Here is a 21,905-nt window from a genome sequence, read left to right as displayed (position 1 = left end):
TCCTAAGTGTCTTATTTTATTTTATTTTTATTTTTTTTTTTTAACAGACTTTATTAGACAGTTTAGGTCAGGATACAGAGATTTCTCCTATACCTCCTGCCCATGCTCATGTGGCCTCCCCCATTATCATCATCCTACAGCAGAGTGGTGCATTTGTTACAAATGATCAACCAACATTGACACAAAGTCCATAGTTTACATTAGGTTTCACTCTTGGTGTTGTACCTTCTATTGGTTTGGACAATATAATAATACAGCATAATTATGTGTATCCACCATTACACTGTCATACAGAGTAGTTTTTGCTGCCCTAAGTATCATCTGTGCTCCATGTATTCATCACCTACTCTATTCTTTGTGATGCTATTGTAAATAGAATTTTCTTAATTTCTTCTTTGGATTATTCATTGGTTGATATGTTTCTTAAGTCTGTTTAAAGTTGTAGATTCACCTCTTGCTCCCTTTCTTTTATACTATCCTTACCATTTATTTGTCATTTGCTTTTGGAGAAGTCCCTGTGAGCTCATGAAATGTCAACTGCTGGGATGTCTGTGGCTGCCCGAATGAAGTGAAACTTCAATTAAGCAGAAGAGAAAGGGCTGCTGTCTTCTATGACATTCCTCCATGACCTTAAACTCCTATTCCCAAGGCAGCCTGGACCCTGAGGCAGCACTGAGTAGTGCAGGCCCACCCTTCAACTTGGACACAGCTCTTTTTAGTTTTGTAACCCAGTAACACCCACCCAGGTATGGAATAGAGTTTATTCCTTTTTTGGTGGGGGGAGGTGTCTATCTTTTCTGGATAGGCTTTAGTTTTAAAATATCTACCACACGGCTTCCTTGGCTGCCAAGATTTGGTTAAGGTGGAAGGGTTATTATAGGACTGGAAATAGTGAATCCGCCAGGACTTGACATCACTTTGAGGTCCTGTCCTTGGGGAATTCCAAGGTTTGGGTTGGACGGTAGGAGTGTTTGGGTGCCTGACTGCTGTTACATCTGTATGGCCCTCTGAGTAAGGATACCAGGCTGGCTCTGGCTGACTGGGGTGGAGAAGGAAGTGACACACCAGGTCTTGTTTTTAAGCAGCTTCTTTTATTCTCTCCCTAATGGTGTAGTTACGACTTGCTTACAAATCCTGTTGGGATAACTCCTAGCACATGTATTACACAGCCCTAATACATCCATCCGCTTTTTCCTCTTATTTCTACATTCTCCTGTTTGGTTTGAGCAATGTGTCCACAACCCTGACCTTTTGAGAAATCCTTTAACTTCTGGAACTGACTGTGCTGCCCAGAGAGATGTGGTTTGGCTGTTGGTCAGTGCAGAGAAGGCTGTGTCGAGGGGAGCCTGGGATGAAATGCCTGGGCATGTATGAAAACTTCCTCTGAGGCTGTCACACTTCTGCTTTGTTGATTTTCTTCTCATTTTAGGATGAGTTTCTTCTCCCTCTTTTTTTCCTGGATTTTTTCTTATTTGAAAATGTGCTGAGTGAATAGACCAATGGGATATTTTTCTTTCTAGTTTGTCTTTTTGTGGGGTTTCCCATTATATGTGTGATGATACTAATTTTTACAGTCATATCCTATCTTAACTGGTAAATTTCTTTGTGGAGACTTTTCTCTTTGGAGGGTCATTTCACATCTACAACCTAGGGATAAACTGAAAAGAGACAGAAAAGTTAGTAAATTAAAAAAATTTTTTTGGGGGTGCCTGGGTGGCTCAGTCGGTTGGGCGGCCGACTTCGGCTCAGGACATGATCTTGCAGTCCATGAGTTTGAGCCCCGCGTCGGGCTCTGGGCTGATGGCTCAGAGCCCGGAGCCTGTTTCAGATTCTGTGTCTCTCTCTCTCTGACCCTCCCCTGTTCATGCTCTGTCTCTCTCTGTCTCAAAAATAAATAAACGTTAAAAAAAAAATTAAAAAAATCAATTTAAAACAACTAGCAGGAACCACAGGATTATTTCATATTGGTCATTTGGAAAGTAACTTTAACCAAGGACAACTAACCTCAGAGCAAAATTTCTCATTTCTCATTTCTGGATTGAAAGTTGATTCTGCTGAAAGTTGATTCACTGTGACCTAGGAGCATGTAAACTTGAAGTCCTTATTCAAATCTAATTTGACCTTTTCTTGCTTAGCAGTTGTCAAAATCACCTCACAATGAAGGGGTAAGAGGAGATTGATTTTTTATGTCAATCCTTGAATATTTTAACAGAATTTTCCACATAAACTTAATATTTAGAAAATAATTATAAAATAAAAAGGGTCTTATGCATTTGAAGTATAGATAGGTCAACAATAAATTCTCATGTCCTTTTTAACTAGAGCACTGTAAAAAAAACTTTAATCAATGTGAAACCCTGAGTTTTGAAAACTGATCATTTGTTCCCTGCATTTTAATTTTGGGGGGATGGAAGAAGAATTTTCCAGATTTAACAGTGTGTGTGATGTGCACATGTGCATGTGTACCCAATGTTAAACCTGGAAAAGTTGTTACTAGATGCTTGTTTTTTTTTTTAATGTTTGTTTATTTTGAGTGAGAGAGAGTGAGAGGGACAGAGAGAGGGAGGCAGAGGATCTGAAGCAGGCTCTGCGCTGACATCAGACAGCCCCATGCAGGGATCAAACTAACGAACCTGGGAGATCATGACCTGAGCATCAGACACTTAACCGACTGAGCCACTCAGGTGCTCCTACAAGGTGCTTGCTTATCTATCTATCTATCTATCTATCTATCTATCTATTTAAAAAATGTTCATTTATTTTTGAGAGAGAGAGAAACAGAGTGAGTGGGGGAGAGGCAGAGAGAGAGAGAGGGAGACAGAACCTGAAGCAGGCTCCAGGTTCCAAGCTGTCTGCACAGAGCCCGATGCAGGGCTGAAATGCCATGAACTGTGAGATCATGACCTGAGCCGAAGTCAGATGCTCAACTGACTGAGCTACCCAGGCATCCCCAAAGTGCTCTTTTAAAGTGGGGTAAACATTCAATAGAACTTCCCACAGTATTATTTTCTTGACAGTCTTCTTGAATAAAGAACATTTCTATTTTATCGGTGAGCAAGTTTGGGCTCTAGGAAGATTAAATGACTTGCATCACTGCCACTGGATTAAAGAACAGAGGTTCCTATCTTGTTGCTCCATCTGTTGGTCTTTCTATTAGTCAATGGGCTCAGGCCGTTAGATTACTCGTAACAGCTCATCGTTGTAGCTAGTTAATCTTTTCCAGGTGACCTCTGTAACGCTGAGCCCCCATTGTTTTGAATTGGAATCTGATTTTTGAAAATGTAAGTTGGCCTTGTCCTTTGAACTCAAAAGTGCAAAGATAGGGTTGTGAATTGGCTACATGTATTGTTTCATCTGGTCATACGGTCTTAAATGCTCACATTTAAAAAAAAATTTTTTTTTATACTGGTAACACATGTACTTAGAACAAAATTCAAACAGCACAAATGATATTAAGGAAAAGCTTACTTTTACTTCTGCCCGTGAGTAAGCCAGACAATAGTTACTACCAGGGATATTTTATGAAATGCTTTACTAACTATTATTGTAAATTGAAAACCCTCTTTCCTCCATGGAAGCTGTTTGTACTTTTAATGGTAAAATGTGTCGCTCTAAAGTGGTGAGTGGTTTCTGTAACTATCAGAATGTGAGATCCATTAAGATTATTATTTATAGTGTTCTTAGGTCAACATTAGATGCTTTTTTGGAAACTTTTTTTAGCAAAAATTTCAGCCAAAAAATGTGTCCACTTTACAGAAGTTTGACCACTTTAGCAACGAAAAGTGCTTCTGATGAGCTGAGTGTTTAAAGCAGAGGCTCTTAAAATTTTTTTTCCCCACTTGTCACCATTTTTAAATAGCGAATGCATTCATTTGCATACAATTAAAAAACACAGTGAAAAGTCTCTCTGTCCCCAACCACCCAGTTCCCCTCCCCCAAATGACTGGTTTTTACTACCTTCTTACTTATAATTCCAAAAATATTTAAGGTGTATGTAAGCAAGTTAATACACACAGAGAATTATTCCTATACTACATTTAATATATATTAGTTTGCTTATTTGAATCAGAATTGCCTGGGGAACTGTTAGATAATATATGTGTCTCTACCCTATGAAGACTTACTTGGTATTTGTATTTTGAAAAAAAATAACTGCCCTTTTATTTTGTTGGGTTCCTCTTGTTGAGAACCACTAGTCTAAGATAGATCTGTTCAGAGCCATGGGACACATCAGGAAGCCACTGGGCCCAAGTCCAGGTGATTTGGACAGAAAAGCAGCTGCATGGATCCTTCTGCGAGCTGTGAGCAATCGGTTCCACCATCCACAGTTAAGGGCATCTGCAACCACTCAGCTGATAAGTCTAAAGGTAAATTGCCCCTTAAAAGGGACTGTCTCCAGATTAATATAATTAGTGCTGCAATTACCCGTGTATAAATAACTTAATTCTCTGGTCTGATTTTTCTAAATATATCTTACTTTTTCCCCCTGATTTTTTTAGTTGATCATCATAGAAAACTTAGAAAATATAGGAAGGTATAAAAAAAGGACTAGTTACCTATAATCACACAGTCCAGGGATAACTACTCTTAACATTTATTTTAAAGTTGTAAAAATAATATATATACACTCCTGGATTATTTAGAACAAATTTGTCCAGACATCATTTCATTTCATCTGTATTTACTTCAATATGTAACACCAATGAATAAAGGGCAAGGAAGGACTTAAAACACACACGCATTACTACACCCAACAAAAATCTACAATGATTACTTAATATCATACCCATTCTGCATTGACCTTTTCTCAGATTGTCTCAAATTTCTTTTTAGTGTTCATTATTAACACTTTGATATATACTCTGCCAGCCTTTGCCTCCTCGTTATCCCCATGTAACTGTCTAATTCTTTAGATACTGTAAAGTACATATAGCCTTTCCCTCTTTGGTATCTTACAACTTTGTTTAAATGGTATGTGACATTCCATGATGGAAATAATCATCATGTATTGCTCAAATTTATAATGAAGAACTTATAGATTGTTTCCAGTTTTTTTATTATTATAAATAATGCTATAGTAAACATTTCTTTTTCCCAAGAATAAGGTTCTAGATATGGATTTATAGAACAGTCACTCCCCCTCTTTCCCTCTTCCCCTCTCTTAACAAAAATGGATGACCTCACTTGAACTAGTCATGACACCTCCCAACCTCTACAATATATAGTTATCCCTTTATATGTAATTGTCTCTTAGCTAAATAGTACACAGATTAATTTCTTCTTTTACCTAGGGGCACCTTTGCACTTCATTTATCTTGGCAGATTCATATTTTTATTTTTTTATTAAAATTTTTTTAATGTTTATTTGTTTTTGAGAGAGGGAGATAGAATGTGAGTAGGGTGAGGGGCAGAGAGAGAGGGAGACACAGAATCTGAAGCAGTCTCTAGGCTCCAAGCTGTCAGCATAGAGCCTAATGCGGGGCCCAAACCCACGAGCCATGAGATCATGACCTGAGCCAAAGTTGGATGCCCAACTGACTGAGCCACCCAGGTGCCCCAGATTCACATTTTTAAACAGAATATTTTCTTGAGACAGTTGTAGGTCTACATGCTATTGTGAAAAACATTGCACAGAGATCCCTTATATACTTTGCAATGGTTTCCCTCAATGCTAAATTGAACAAAACTATCATACAATATCATAACCAGGATACTGACATTGATACAATTTACTAATCTTATTCAGATTTTCCCAGTTTTGCTTGCACTCGTGTGTGTGTGTGTGTGTGTGTGTTTGTATTAAGTTTTAATAATGAACATTTGGTTTGGTATCCACTTTCACAGGGTCAAGATAAGTAAACAGTTCTAACAGCACAAGGGTCCATTGTATTGTTTTATTATAATCTCACATCCCACATCTTCACATTAAAAAAAAAAAAACTCTTGAGATCTGAGTTCTGCATTTCAGTATGCTTGTGATCCTTAGTCCTTTCTAATGACAGTATACAAAACCACAGTTCATCTTGTTAAAATAATAATAAAAACACTAGGACATTGTAAAGAAAGACCTTGGATTATGTATGGCTTTACTGAAACTAGCTAATAAATAGATGAGAATGATTTGTGATTAGTACATCAATTGTTTGTAAATGGAAGGGTGTGTTTTGAGGTTATTGGAAAACTGTTCTCAGGAGGAAATTTAAGCGCACGCGCGCGCGCACACACACACACACACACACACACACAAAGACTTTTGGTAAATATTCCAGATTGCTTCCAGACAAAGTATTACCAACATTGAGTATCATTTTAAAAATGTAATATATTCCTAAGTGGACAATATTTTCATTGTTCTACTTTTGTGTTAAAGTCGTAATACATTTATTATCAAATTGGGTCTCAAAGATTATGGCCAATGTTCTCCTAGAGGATATGGGACAGACGTTTCTTTAATTTCTCTGGTTGTCCAATACTTCAAAACATTATTTTCAGCAAAAATCAAATCACTAAACTGCCAAATGCAATAAGCATTCAGACTTCTATCTTTAACAAAGCTGGTACTAACTACTCTGCTCATGTGGTTGAGGCAATCATATTTTGTTTAATGTGGCTTTCTGTCTAAACACAGACTGGAAGACTTTTGCTAAAATTATTTCTAAAAGGGATTTGATCTAAGTCAAAAGATACTTACCTTTTCTAAGTACAGTTGAATGAAAATAATTTTATTTTCTTTGAGAGGAGATAATCTCTGAGAGGAGGGGCCCTCTCAGTTTCTTTCTGAGAAATGATCATATTTTTCTCCTTGTTACTGGTCAGGGTACTCCAAATCATCATGGCACGCACCATGGCCTGATGTCTCCTTTTGTTGGGTCAGAATTACTGATCGATAGTGAATAAGTGTGGAGCTACCTTTATTATAACCCACTGTTTCTGCAAAAGTAAGAGCATTGCTGAACTTGGAATTGAGGAGATTATAAACAACACTATATGGATGAATTTGAAATTGAAGGGATATAGAGAATAGGTGTGGGGGTAGATGATATAAACAGGTGGCATTAGAAGGGACTGTCCTCAGGAAAATATAACATGGGGAGGTGCTGGGGTTAGAAACACAATCTATGATAAATCATTCCCTAATTAGCCTAGAGAAGTGAGTATACACGATGCATAGAAAATGCAATTTAATTGTAACCATGTAGTCCTGAACAATATAGATCTAGAAATCATATTGAGTATAAGCAAAACAGATCAAATTCTGAAAGATCCTCTACATGTCATTGAAAACAACTATATATGTATATATATGTATATGTATATATATATATATATATTTTTTTTTTTTTTTACCCCAACAATTCTACTTTTGAGAATTTATCCTTTACATGTATTTGTGTATGTGTCAAGGTGTTGTTTGTGTACAAGGTTTATTCATTTCAGCATTGTTTGTAACCAGAAAGTTCTTGCTTATAAGTCAGCTCTCAACCCAAAGTATGTGAAGTGATCATTTGAGGTTTGGATTGTGATTTTTAGAGTCCTTCCACCTGGAGGTGGATTAGATTTTTGATCCCTGTCCACCTTAATGTCTTGGTCTCACACTGAAGAAAGTTCTGGGATTAGGCAGGTAACTCAGGTGGTTCTTGTTGAGAACCTTTAAAATCGTAAGTTAACATCGCATTCTAAGAAAATAGCTCGTGGACCGGGAGTCCTGGCCTCCTTGATTTACTTTCAGTTTTAGAGGCTGGAACAGGGAAGTCTGGGGGCAATGGTTCTTCAATAACATGTTCTGTAAGCAGATGAAGTGAGCAATGCAGACTTGTCCTCCTTACTCTTCTTACTCTTTTCCTTTAGGATTGAAAGCAAAGGGCCAAAACTCTTATGTAAAAGCCACATGAGGTATTGTGACATGGAAGGGGAGTGCAGACCTGAGTGCCTGTAATTCTGAACAGACTGTTTATTTTTTAAGCAACATCTGTGTTTCATAATCTGTTTTATAGATATGTAATTGCTCTGATAATTTGCAGTGTACTGAGTTTGGGGAAGATCATTATTGGAGACCTAGAATTTCTGACAGTATTGGGACACAGAGTTCCCCCTCTTAGCTTTTAAAAACATGGAAGAAAACAAAAATATGGATGTGAGAAACGTAACCATGGAATGCTACTTGTCTCTGTGGTGAGAAATATTTACACAGTCATAAAGTAAACACTGATTACTGAGTTAACTAAAAGTTGTAAGATAACCTCTATCTTCATTTGTGACGACACAGTTTAGATAACATCTAACTTGAACAATCAAGAAAGAGCAATTAAGCACATTTTTTAGTTAAGTTACTACAAGGAGATACAGGTGAACCACTTTTAAGACGTTGTTTGTAAATGGGGAGGTGGGGTCGACTCTTGCTTAAATTGTAAACCTGTCGCTTTTTGACTTTTTAAAAAATCGTGTGCCTGTACTTCTTTTGTTCAAAGTTAAAAATATATATCTTTAAAATATATATATACATCTTTATCTACATATATGAAGCCAAGAGAAAAAAGGTAAGTATAGGGTCTGTAACGACTACTTGAAATATCTTTGAACGTTACAGCTGAAGTAAGTTTTGGGGGAAAAAAGGATAAAGATAAAGTATGTGAATTCTTGGATGAAATAAAGAAATCATTGCTTTCATCCGAATTTTTGCATCTTTATTTCTCTGTAATTCTCAGTCCTTTTGGTACGCTAGATCAGGGATTGCAAAACTTTTTCTGCAAAGTGACTGATAGGAAATATTTTAGACTTGGCAGATCGTGGTGGTTTCTGTTGCAACTGCTGAACTTTGCCATTGTAGTGTGAAAGCTGCCATAAGGCAATATGTAAATGAACAGATATGGCTGTGTTCCAATTCATTTTTTTATTTTTTATTTTTAGAGAGAAAGAGAAAGAGAGCATGTGCACGTGCAAACCGGGGAGGGGCAGAGGGAGAGGGAGAGAGACAATCTCAAGCAAACTCCACACTCAGTGCAGAGCCCCACGCGGGGCTCCATCTTAAGACCATGAGACCATGACCTTAGCCAAAATTCAGAGTTGGATGCTTAACCAACTGAGCCATCCAGGAGCCCTGGCTATTTTCCAATTTAACTGTATTTATGGACACTGAAAACTGAATCTCATATAATTTTTATGTGTAATAAAACATTCTTTTTTTTTGTTTTAATCATTAAAAAATATAAAAGCCAGGGGCTCCTAGGTGGCTCAGTCGGTTGAGTGTCTAACTTCAGCTCAGGTCATGATCTTGGGGTTCACGGGTTCGAGTCCGGTGTCAGCACAGAGCCTGGAGCCTGCTTCGGATTCTGTGTCTCTCTATATCTCTGTCCCTCCCCTACTCGTGCTCTTTACTCTCTCTCAAAAATAAATAAACATTTAAAAAAGTTTTTAAGTATAAAAAACATTTGTACCTCGTAGACTTTACAAAAGCAGGTGTGGACAGGATTTGGCTAGCAGGCTAGAATTTGCGGACCCCGGCTCTAGATCTAACACATTTGTGTGGTTCTCTCCCATGAACAGCAAGGAGCTGCAACCATATGGGCTGCAAAGAGGAATTTAACCTGAAGTAGGTGAGCGTCAGTTTCCCAGCATTTACAACTATGGAAATGATCCCATAGAAGGCTTTAAAATCCTCTTGGCCTCCTTTTCTCCTCTCCTTCTTCCCTATTCTCATTTATTTTTACTGTTTAGATTATAGAAACATCCCTGTGAATGAAGCTATATTTCAATGAGTACTTCATTGCTGGAAATTTCACTACCAGAGATAGAAATAATACAGGAAGGAGGCCATGGCATAGAAGCCTGGGTTCTTTGTTCCAGGAGAGCTGGTTTGGGGCACCCTAGCTCCAGAAGCTTCTGAGGGGTTGGGTATCAAGGAGGCTTCATGGATATCAGGCCCTATCTCTGCTCATGGGTTACCAGACCAGGTGGTTCCTGGGAGCAAGGTCCTGTGTGCCCTGACAAGGCTGCCCTGGAGACAGCACCACAGCCCCCTTCCTTGTCACCTACAGTTGGTATTGATGAGGGAGACCCAGATCTTCTCATACATGACTGTTCCCTTTGGTTTAACCGTGTTGTGTATTGGAGTGCAAAGATGAGTAAGACTGCCCTGTCCTTAAGTCTAGTGAGAGATAATATGGAGAAATATGGGAAACACTTGGATAAAGAGCACTAATGTAGAGCCCACAATGGACACGGGAGTAATGGAGAAAGAAGGTCAAAGAGGTGGACAGGGGCTAGGCCACAGAAGACCCTGCCTATATGCTTTGCCCAGGGCCTGATCCTGAAGCTCTGGAAAGCTAGTGGAAGGATTTTAAGCAGAGAAGTGTGGTTTGTAATCAGAATTGGAGGACAGACAGCTTAGGGGGACCACTGCATTAATTTAGGGGGGATAATGAAGCCCAATCTAGATCAGTGGCAGTGGAGTCTGAGAAAAGCAGACAGCAGAAGAATTTAAGAGGTAGAACCTGAACAGTTTGTTTGCAAATGACTGAAGACAATTAATGTGGGACAGTCCCCAGTTTGGGGCCTTGGGTGTCTGAGAATTACAGTAGTACTGATCACTGAGATTATAATAAGAGAAATGGGCATTTGGGGGTATTTGGGGTAGGGGAAGGGTGGGCAGTAGAGCCTTCAGTTAGTCATCATCATTGAGATCCCTGTGGGACACCCAAGTGCAGATGTCTAGAAATGAAAGTTTAAGAGTGAGGTCTGAGCGGGAGGCAGAGAGGTGAAAGTCAACTGCAGACCAGTGGCTGCTCAAGTTGTACCTGGAGCTGAGTCAGCCAAGAGAGAGCACAGTGAGGACACTGGAGAGATGTGAACTTTCCCAAAGACCATCCATAGTTAGACTCAGGGAACGATGAGAGATGGGTGTGCTCAATGTCCAGATGGGTTTTCCAGAAAGAGAGAATGTGAGGAAATCAAGGTAGATGTATGTAAAAGGTGAATGTATCTATGAGGATGTTTATCCTAGAATTGTTCATATTTAAAAGTTGAAATAACTTAAATATCCAGCAACAAGGACTAAATCATGGCATGACCATGTGATAGAATACCATGCAGCTGTTAAAGTATAAAAAATTTATATATAAAAAAAAACCACTGGTGACAGATACATCAAAATGAATAATAGAAAATACTATTTTAGTATTCATATATTATTTATTCAGTACTCACTTAAGTTTTCCTATTTGCCTTCTCTCTTTTCCAGATTGAACACAATAAACTTATATTACATTGGTAGGTAGGCAAACCCACCAGGGTAAGCAGGACAACTGGAGAAGTGCCCATTGGATTCAGTATGTGGAAATCACTGCCAAAGCTGCCTGAAGAGTGAATGGGAAGAGAGGAAGTAGAAACTGCAAGTTTAGACTTAATTTTTTTCTTTTTTCTGAGAGAGAGAGCATGGCATGTGAGTGAGTGGGGGAAGGGCAGAGGGAGAGAGAGAATCTTAAGCAGGCTCCATGCACCAGCATGGAACCCAACAAAGGGTTCCGTATCATGACTGTGTGATCATGACCTGACCAAAATTAAGAGTTGGCCGTTTAACTGACTGAGTCACCCAGGTGCCCCATAGATTTTTCTTTGAGGATGGCCATAAAGGGAAAGTGAGACAAAGGGAGTCATGTCTACTGTGGATGAGGAGCTGAGGGAATTACTTTCTCAGGTAGGGAGTCTTATTATTATTATTATTTCTTAAATTTACATCCAAGTTAGTTAGCATATGGTGCAACAATAATTTCAGGGGTAGATTCCTTAGTGACCCTTACCCATTTAGCCTATCCCCCCTTCCACAACCCCTCCAGTAACCTTCTATTTGTTCTCCATATTTTTGAGTCTCTTATGTTTTGTCCCCCTCCCTGTTTTTATATTCTTTTTGTTTCCCTTCCCTTGTGTTCATCTGTTCTGTGTCTTAAAGTCCCCATATGAGTGAAGTCATATGATATTTGTCTTTCTCTGACTGACTAATTTCACTTAGTATAACACCCTCTAGTTCCATCCACATAGTTGCAAATGGCAAGATTTCATCCTTTTTGATTGCCGAGTAATATCCCATTGTATATACATATACCACATTTTCTTTATCCATTCATCCATCGATGGACATTTGGGCTCTTTCCATACTTGGCTATTGATAGTGCTGCTATAAACATTGGGGTGCATGTGACTCTTTGAAATAGCATATCAGGTGGGGAGTCTTGATCGAGCCCCTATGTTAAAGAAAAGAATCAGTCTCTCAGGAGAGGTTGTAGGCTACAGGTCTGAAGGGGATTGTTGACGGGGCAGGGAAGGAGAAGAGAAGAAGGAAGAGGGGGCTAGAGCTTATTTATTTTAGGTATGACCTGTGGGCAAGATATAGGAAAGAGGATAGAAAGAATGCGGACAAAATCAATGATGTGTGGGTGTGGAGCGGGGACCAAGGATGTGCATTCTTGAGTGAGATGGCTTCCTGTCTGAGATCTGTGTTTAAATACTGTGGTGGGGGGTGGGGTGGGGCAGGGGCAGGGGTTGGGATACATGAAACAAGATCAGTGAGTCGTTGACAAATGTTGAAGCTGGGTAATGAATAGAAGTTCACTATATGATTCTGCATACTTTTGTAAAATTGCCAAGATTAAATTCAAAAGGGCCCTATCCTTACTTGAAGATAACAGCTGAGTCTGACCTGCATTCTCCTACCTGAGACTGTTAACCCAACTGCTTCCTACTCCAGTATCCCAAACAGTAGAGGCTTCCTGCCTGCCTTGTTTCTTGTCCCAGCCCCTCTGGGGATGGGGCCCTGGGCAAGTCCATGCTGGATGGCAGTTTCTGCAGCAAGGATTCAGTGGCCAGACTAGTAACCTGGAAAAAAAAAACACAGAATCTTGAATGCAGAACCCCCAAGTAATCCTGGGTCAATAACATCAAAACATGCAATAAAAAGTTAGTTGGCTTGTGTATCCTCCAATCCCCCCTGGGTATTGTGTGGTCCAAAGGTTCTGTGGGCCAAGGGGTCTCTGCATTTGAATTCATGGTGGAACAATAATTGGGGAGAGAATTATCACGTTGTGCTTTGCTCAGGTGTCCCATTCCCAGCCCCAGGACCTGGGCATCACTCTGAAAGGCTTTCATCTTCTCATGTGATTATGGTACCCAGAATAAAAACTTTAGGCCTTTTTTCTTAAGATGGTGCTTTTAAAATTTTTGGCATATAATGGAAGTGAAGTAAATGCTAGGTCATCATCATCATCATCGTTCCTCGAATAGAACTTTCAAATATCATGTTTTAGGAGCTGATATGTTCTCAGAGTTTATTCCCTTCAAGTCACTCATTTTGTAGATAAAGACACTAGCTCAAGTGACTTGTCCCAGGTCATACAGCTGTTAGTGGCAGGGTAGATGACAAACCTTTCTTCTTGAACATCCCATAGTGAGGATCTAAATCTGCTTGTAACCCTTTCAAAGCCTGGGCCCAAGCAGAGGGTAATGTGGTAAAAGAAATACTGTCCAGAAGCCAAAGGCAACCCCAAAGCAGCTGAAGTCCATTGCTTAGCCTTCTTCAAAACTGTCAAGAGGATTCCTTTCCATAAACCACAGAAAAAAAAATGACAAAACCTCTTGCCTTCATCTACAATATCCATCATGCCTTCAGCAGCCCCAGAACAATCCCCTCCATAATTCAAGCTCTTCCCCAACATTGCTCTCTCCCTCCCATTACCCGTTCCTCCAAAAGAAAGGATACTCCCTCTTTGGGAGGGGGGAGGCACAAGGGAAGTCACCTGACAATTGCAGGCTTGATTTTGGCAGGCTGGCAGAGGAGGCAAGGCTGTGGACAACCCCCATGATAATATCCTCAGAAAGGTAGCTGGGGGTGACAAGGTAGTGATGACAGGCAGGCCATGTATGCCAGAAGTGAGGCCTTTTTAACACACATTCAAGGAAATACATTGAATTGAGAGTTCTGAGACAGCAAAGAAAAGATGTGGAGAGAGCAAGACTATGGGAAACAGAGAAAGGGGTCAAGTAGAAATGCCTTTTCCATGTGCCAAGTCCATCTTCTCCCCACATGGCTTAGACGCCATGGGCATCTGGGTGCCCTGGGTGATGCCTTTGTACAGCCTCCTAGATCCTCTCCCAATAGCCTTAGTGTCAGAACTGCCAGAGATGAAGCTCTTCTATCCATGCATGTGTATGTTTTGGCTTCTTGGCTATGCTTCCTTCCCAAGTAAGCTTCAGATCTGGGGAGGGTCATCCTGGCATCCTGGCTTACTCTCTTTGTTGAGCTGGGGTGTTTGGTGGCCAAGGAAGGATACATATCCAGGTCATCACCTGTGGCTACTCATGGTGGGCCCTTCCCTAGAAGGAGGTGCATCTGGATCTTGTGGAGGGTTGACTATGCCATGATGGGTGCAGGAGAGCCCCGAGGTCCATGGCGAGGGGACCTGAGCCAATCATTGCAGCTCTGTCCAGACTTTCCAGAGGATCTGGATCGAGAGGGAACCACAGGCCTATATTACTCTCTTTCTGTTTATGTGAAAGAAATATTAAGGACTGAACCATATCTACCTTCCTAGGATATATGGGCTTTCAAATAAATAGAGAAATAAAAATAAGGCCAACAAATTCTATAGATAAATGGGCAAAACACTTTTATGCAGTCTTATCATTAATTAAAATGAATCACCCTCACCCAAAACCTGCCATGTCTCATCAAGACTAATTACAGAATTCATCACTGCCATGAGTGAGTTTTCCTTCCATCCAGCAAGATGCTCACAATCACAAGTTACTATTCCTCATAGCAAGTGGGCAAGAGCAATGACTATCTCTTTGAGTTTTCAGCCAGCAATCAATATGGCATCTTACTGAGCTCATATTGTTAAGGAGTGGCCATGGTGGAGGTGGTGGAGTTGATAACAGCTAGTGGGGAGGCCTTCTGTGCCTGAGGTGCATACAGACTAAAGAGAAGATGAGGCTAAGTCATGTGTGGCCATCAGAGAATGGAGAAGTCTATCCCAAGGGCCTGTTGTATGGACTGTTCATTTCTTCATTCATTCAACAGACACTTAATGAATTTTGGGTATGTGCCAGGCATGGTTGTAGATACCAGGAATAGAGCAGAGAAGAAAACACATCCCCTATTTTTGTGGAGGGTGCATTCTATGGGAGTGGAGACAGCACAAAACGATAACATATGGCATGCAGTAATGATAAAATGTTGAGGCAGAGGAATGGACAGATTACTATTTAGGATAAGTGGTCCAGGAAGATCTTTTTTTTTTTTTTAAAGTGTTTATTTGTTTTTGAGAGAGAGAGAAAGAGCACACGAGCAGGGAAGGGGCAGAGGGGGAGGGAGAATCCCAAGCAGGCTCTGCACTGTCAGCACAGAGCCCAACGCGGGGCTCGATTCCACGAATTGTGAGATTATGACCTGAGCTGAAACCAAGAGTTGGCCGGTTAACCGACTGAGCCACTCAGGTGCCCCCAGGAAGATCTTTCTAATTGGCTGGCAATTGAACAGAGCAGAGAGAAGGTGAGAGCCAAGAGGATACCTGGGGGGAGAGACTCTGAGGGAGCAGTGAGCACCCAGGGCCCAGGTGAGAGTGCATGAAGGAGGAAGCAGTGTGTCTGCTGGGCAGGGAGTGCAGGAAAGTGGGGGCCAGTGGGTTTGGGTCTGAAGGGCTATGTGGGTCATTTAAGTCATTGGCTTTTACTGAGCCATTGTGGGGTGTTGAGAAAGGGCAGGATCTGACTTAGGTTTTACAGGAGCAGCTAGGTTAGTCTGGTAAGAATGGAGTAGGTGGGAAAAGCTGGGTGTAGCCAGTGGCTCATGATATCCAGGGAAGACAGCTGAGAGTGGCTTGAACCAGGGTGGTCATGGTAGGTTTTGAGAAGTGGAGGGATTATGGATGCCTTTTCAAGTAGAGCTGACAAGACCTGCTGACAGATTGCATGTGGGGTGTGGGAGAAGGGAAGGAGGCAAGGATGACTCTAAGACCCAGCACGAGCAACTGGAAGAATGGAGTTACCACTGAGGCTCTAGAAAGGATACAGCCAAAGTGACGGTGACCAAAGGGCTGAGACACCAGTGGCTCATGGAAGCAAAGATAAAAATTGGAGTGTATTTATGGATGAATATGTCTACTTGTTGTAATGAGGAAGAGGTTGCAAATTGGTAGGCCCTGGGCTGAATCTGGCTGGTGGACATGTGTGGTCTGGTTCTCACAGTTACTTAATAAGTAACTCAACTCAATTAGTTGATATTTAGAACCAATGGGCTTTTATATAAAAATATGGATTTCCTGCTTCTTTTAGGAAAGTGGAAGTTCTGGCAATCCAGGTGAGGGCTGGTTGGCCCTGGATGACAGCTAACCCCTTTGGCAGGGTGCCCCCCCCCCCCATTCCCTATTATTTTATAGCTGCTTGCTACCCTCTCTCAATCCCGGTCTCCTCATTTGAAAATAGGAATAACAGTAGTACTTACCTCCTGGGGTTATTAGGAAAATTAACAGACATAACTCATGTAAAGCAACTAGAATACGTGGTTATCGACTAAGTATTCAAAAATGCTTGCTTTATTGTTTTTGGTATTATTATCTGTCTGGTCTTGCAGGGCTGTGAATTTGCAGCTCTTGCCAGGAGGATTTCAGAAAGCTGGAGGATGATTCTAACAGGGGTTGAGAGGTGAGTGAAGCTTCCCTTAATAAATAATGGCACCAAACCAGAAAGCAGGAGGGAAGGAGGCACAGCTCCGAGACACTTAGAAAATTGTGTCCGCCTGAGCGCTATCAGCCCCACAGATCAGGGTTCATTTCTCTTCTTCCGCAGAGCTCGGCATAGTGGCCTGGATCACCCAGTGACTCATCTAATAGCCCAGTGAGTTTGCCCAGCTTGCAGCATCACAAATTACATTTGCAGCCTCCTTATCAGGAAAGCTAGGAAATTAAACCTAAACGGCTATGGTGTTGCTAAGTAATATGGCTGCATACACAGACACCCGAGGCTGAGACCATCACAGCCCCATTCAAGCATCATTTCCCACTGTGGCTAATAAGGTTTGAGACCTTCAGAGAAACTGTTATTTTTTTAAGGTCAGAAAATGAGGTTACTTGGTTATAAGCAAAAGAGAGAATTTCCCTTCTAGATGCTATGTGTGTGCATGTGTGTGTGTATGTGTGTGTGTATGAGTGTATGTGTGTTTGTATATGGGTCCCTGTTGGAAATCTATAGTCTTGTGGCTAGTGAAAGTGAGGGGCAGGAAGCCAGTTTGCCTTCCTGAACCCCTCTGCCCTGGGCCATCTTTGTCCATTTTAGGGTTTGGCTCCTCATGGACCCACCAAGTGTAAAGCTTGAGGGCATAAATCCAGGGAATGAGGCAATAGTTCCGTGGCCCCCTTAGTTCACACGGGTAAGGATTTAGCATGTGTATCATCACCCCAGTGTGGCTCTTCTGTAACTTAGTATCTCTGCTGGGTGGTGAAGTGTGGTCAGGGGGTTGAGGCATCTGGATCCCATGAGCCCTCTACAAGCTCCCTCTCTAAAAGGAGTCCCTCCATCTTCTCTGATCTGGGCTCCTGGGAAGGGGTGAGAGAGTGAATTCCTATTTAATTAGTATCTTCAATCACATTGTCTTCACAATGCTGTGGATTATTTTTCAAGACTCATTCAGGTTGTGTGAGCCTCACATATTTCTGGTTGGTGAGAAGAGGGTAGAGCTTATAGGCCACTGGAGGGAGATGCCTGCTGTCCAGTGGGTGTGTTTGACTTGTGCGGGTCTGAGGTAAGATCTGAGTTCCATCCTCTGGTAGCTCTTGATAATCTGATCTAGCCAGTCCTGATCCTCACTAAGCAGAAGAAGGTGGAGAATTTCTTCTGGCATTTGTTGTGTGGTATGAGACATGGCTGTGCCCAGATGGGACAAAGACTTTCAGATAAGAGATGTCTCCAAATCAAACTTTCCATATTCCCTTCTTTCCATTTTTTTGATAGGCATGGGCCCATTTCCCTGGGAAAGAGCTGTGCTCTGTTAGAATGAGACTAATCTGTGGGACTACCCCAGCTGGCCATTGGGACATCCCTGTCCACCTCCACGTGAGTGATATGTGACCTCACCTTTATATATCACTCAGGAAACACTTGAACAAGCAGGGGTCATATTTCAGTCCAGTCTTTGGTTTTAACAACTAGTCAGGTGTAGATAATGATATTTAATCATTAAACCACCAACATATCTCATTTTGTAGTGCTTTGCAAACCTTGTGTGGCTGTGAGCTATGATTTGTTTTCATGTGAATGTGACATGGTGCTTGGGTCTTATTGGTTAATTTTCATATAAGTCTTTATTTTTGCCAAATGTTTTCACTACTAATTTGTTGCATAGTAAGTTAAATCAAGAGCTGTATGATTTGTGTCCCCTTTAACACTATTTCTATTTGAAGGCCATATTTAAACAGTGCCCCTTTCTCTGGAGGGCTGTCACTTGGTCCAGTAGATGTGTTTCTTTGGATCGTTCTTTTATGACTTGTATTGGTCCTGCTGCCAGAAAGACTTCCAGAGAGTGAGCTGGCCCCATGCTGAGTGCCTCTATAGCTCTGCTTACCTTCCTCTGGATGACCAGTGAGTTGCTAAGCACATGCGTCTGCATGGCTATGTACTTGCCCATTTCTGAGGCCTTCAACTCTATCTGAATTCTCTGAGCTGGTATACAGTCTGGATTAGGTTTCCCAGGGGAAGGGAGACCACTGCCTCCACTGGCAGTTTCCTAGCACAGGACAAGAACAACCTCAGGACATCCTGATTCTCCAAGGACCTCAGAAGGCACCACTCCCACCTAGGAGACTGACACGTTGGTGCAGCAGCCTTGTGTTTTGGGGACAGTCCCACTTCATTCAGAATTGCTTCTATCTCCACCACTGTTGAAACATCTTGGCTAAGTCTAGGGTCCCCACTTTTTCTTCCTTTCCTTCAAAGTGAAGACTGGTCAGCACCTTAGAGATGATGATGCACCTTTAAAGTGATAGCCTTTTACAAAATTCTGATGATGGGGTGCCTGAGTGGCTCAGTCAGTTGAGTGTCCGACTCTTGATTTCAGCTCAGTTCATGATCCTGGGGACGTGGAATCGAGCCCCATGTCAGGCTCTGCACTGAGCATGGAGACTGCTTAAGATTCTCTTTCTTAGTAGGAAACATGGTGCTTTTTGCTACATTTGGTTAAGAGTGAATGAATATGCATCTCCTGTCTATCCACAATTTCATGTGCTCCTGCTGACTGATTTATCAAGGCAGTTGGTCAGGGGTGAAATACCAAAGGCCCTCCAAGTTTCAGTTTAGCAAGGAATGTAATATTGAAAACTTTTATGAGGAATTCTTTCTAAATCCTTTGAAACCTCATTCCTAATTCCACCTTTCTAGATTTTATATATTAATTTTTCTGACTTCAATAAATTGTTAACTATCTTCAAATTTTTAATAAACTTATGTATCTTTTTTTTAAAAAAAGTGCTGGTGCACTCTCTAAAATAAAAAAAAATTATAAAATTCTGATGGTTTATTGCAGATTCATGGTGGAAAATGAAAATACAGAACAGCACCATCAAAAAAATTAAAAACCACTCATAACCCATCATTAACCCACAGAATACCACTACTAACCTTCTGAAACATCTAGTTCCGGATTTTGTCTATTCACGTACATATATACACACATTTACATATGTATATAATGTATATATTTAAAAATGGGATCATAATATTTTGCTACCTGCTTTTCTCATTAACACTGTATTGGCATTCCCATGCCATTAAAGTATTCTACATCATCATTTTGATTGCCTGTCATTTTTTATATGGATACATTCTGGTTTATTCAGCCTGTTCCCTATTATGGGACATTTAGGTCGATTCCAGTCCTTTTTTTGTCGTTACAATCATTGACGTAAGGGACATCCTTGAGGTATGTCAAAGGTTAGCACATTTTTAAAAGACTTTGATATTGCCAAACTATTTTCCTGAAAGGGTATACATATTACTGACCAGCTGTGTATAGATGCCTTTTATTGCAATTTAAAACATATTTGCCAATTTAATAGGTGAAAAATGAACATCTCCTTGTTAATTTTAATATCGTGGAATGTGCGAGGTTAAACATTCTCCCTGCCATTAATTGGCTGGCGGGGATATTTCGTGCTCCCCTGCTTCTAGATGATGGAGTTTAAAACTGTTGTTAGTTACCACTTAGGAAGATAAAATTGGGGCATGCTGCCAGGGAGCTGAGGGTAGTTAAAGTGGTCGCTATTAGACTTCAGAGCCTAAAACCAATCTTCCTAAGTGTGTTTTCAATCATCCCTGAGTGGGTCTTCTAATCTGAGGGTATCTTCTCCTCCAGGCCTCCTGTAGGTCAGAACCTGACGGAGCATGACGTGGAACACAAGAGGCATGGGGAGGCGTCTTGATATAGACAGGGTGCGTGGCTCACTAATGGATTGATATCCTATACCTCCAGTCATTACCCTTTTTCTTCCCCTCATTCACGCAGATAATCACATATTGAATATCTTTCATTTTGCTTTGTGGTGTCTATTTCCTTATATGATGGAGTAACTCGAGTGTTTGATGTCATTGTTGTTATTTTGTGTCTGCCCAGGAGGTAGTTGAGAACCAGCTGTGTATGAATACCAGGCTTCTACTGTTTCTAGGTATGCAAACTCACAGGGCTAGGTGAGGAGAGAGGTCACAGCAGGGGAGCCGGATTTGGGAGGTGCGTTAAAGGCAGAGGGTACACTCTGGATCAGATCTGTAATCTGTAATATGCAACATGTTGAGAGGACCAGCAATCCTGGGGTGGCATGGCTGGGCTTTGAGGACATATTGATGTACCATGCTCCTTTCATGATACAAAAATGACTTTCATGCAATTCATTCTTGTGTGAAGGTCCAGGGTGAATCTAGAAGACAAAATCATGAGGTATTTTGCCAGTTTCAATAACCAAGTTTTTGGGGAGAAAACGAATGGCTGGGGTGGGGGGGGTGGTGAAAGCCTGGAAGGCGGTGAAATCTGAGGGGATGCTGGCTTCCCTCCAGCTGAAGCAGGCTCTTGTGAAGGCTGGGCTAGAATGGCCCGTCCATCATCGCAAACTGACGGGTGTTCCCAGAAGAGCCGCTGAGGTGTGAGAGAAACTGCCTTGTTACCAGGAATGTGGGAAAGAGTAGAGGTTTTATGTATAATTTCCTTTTCTCAGAATCCAAAATAGTCATAAATAAGCCCAAAGAGGCAACAGGCAGGAGAATGAAACATGAATGCCTATCATTTCTGAGGAGCTAGAAACTGAGAAGAATTCAAATAGATCTTTCACTGTGGATTTGGACTCCGAAGTAACTTGGCCAAAGCTAAATGTAGTCAGTTTACAAAAAGGGCTCTGCAAGGTGACATAATGCCACAGAGATGAAGATTTTCACAGTGGAAAAAACAGGTTTGGCACAGACAAGCTCTAAACTCTTTGGAAATCATAATCCTGTACTCTCCACAGATCCTTGAGAGTTAAAGGCTAAGACTGTTAGAACATCATGACAGGGTTTTACATCAGTCCTCCTTGCTGTGAAAGGACTTGGGTCTTTTGGTGTTGAATGCACAGAGGAGAGGATTTGGGAGGGCTGGTGGCACAACAGTTGGCTGCCTTGAAGAGAACTGCCTCTTGGAAGAATCTAGAGGCATTTGGTTGAACTTAGTGGTGTGCCAGCATTTATTATTAACCACACTGAAACTGCTTTTTCTTTGTCTTGTATTTTCTTGTAAATCTGACTTGATCTTCATAATATAAGATATTTTCCAGAGCTTTATTGAATTTCAGTTTTTTAGTCGGGATTTGAACAACTGCTGAGGCTCATGGGAGGGGCAGTTTTAT

The 21,905-nt window shown here is 41.1% G+C and overlaps 1 protein-coding gene across 4 annotated transcripts in view; it reads left to right on the top strand.

The window, feature by feature from the left end:
- Positions 1-21,905, top strand: part of GCH1 (GTP cyclohydrolase 1) — an 83,182-nt gene that overhangs the window by 52,146 nt on the left and 9,131 nt on the right. Inside the window, exons 4-7 of one of the 4 annotated variants that reach the window (XR_009605541.3) lie at positions 9,544-9,593; positions 16,619-16,689; positions 17,995-18,096; positions 20,390-20,466. The exons of 1 other annotated variant lie outside the window; for it this stretch is intronic. Coding sequence is in view for 1 of the 3 variants with exons in the window: in XM_078448236.2 (XP_078304362.2) it covers positions 9,544-9,583 (40 nt within the window). In the remaining 2 variants the exon portion in view is untranslated. Of the gene's footprint in view, positions 1-9,543; positions 9,594-11,236; positions 11,351-16,618; positions 16,690-17,994; positions 18,097-20,389; positions 20,467-21,905 lie in introns of those variants that run through there. 2 more of the 4 variants (XR_009605542.3, XM_078448236.2) reach the window with 2 other exon arrangements.

Source organism: Panthera onca, chromosome B3, assembly GCF_046562875.1.
Source record: "Panthera onca isolate mPanOnc1 chromosome B3, mPanOnc1 haplotype 2, whole genome shotgun sequence".
Taxonomy (NCBI): Eukaryota; Metazoa; Chordata; class Mammalia; order Carnivora; family Felidae; genus Panthera; species Panthera onca.
Note: the sequence above shows the minus strand (reverse complement) of the source record. Positions and strands in the feature narration are given on the sequence as shown.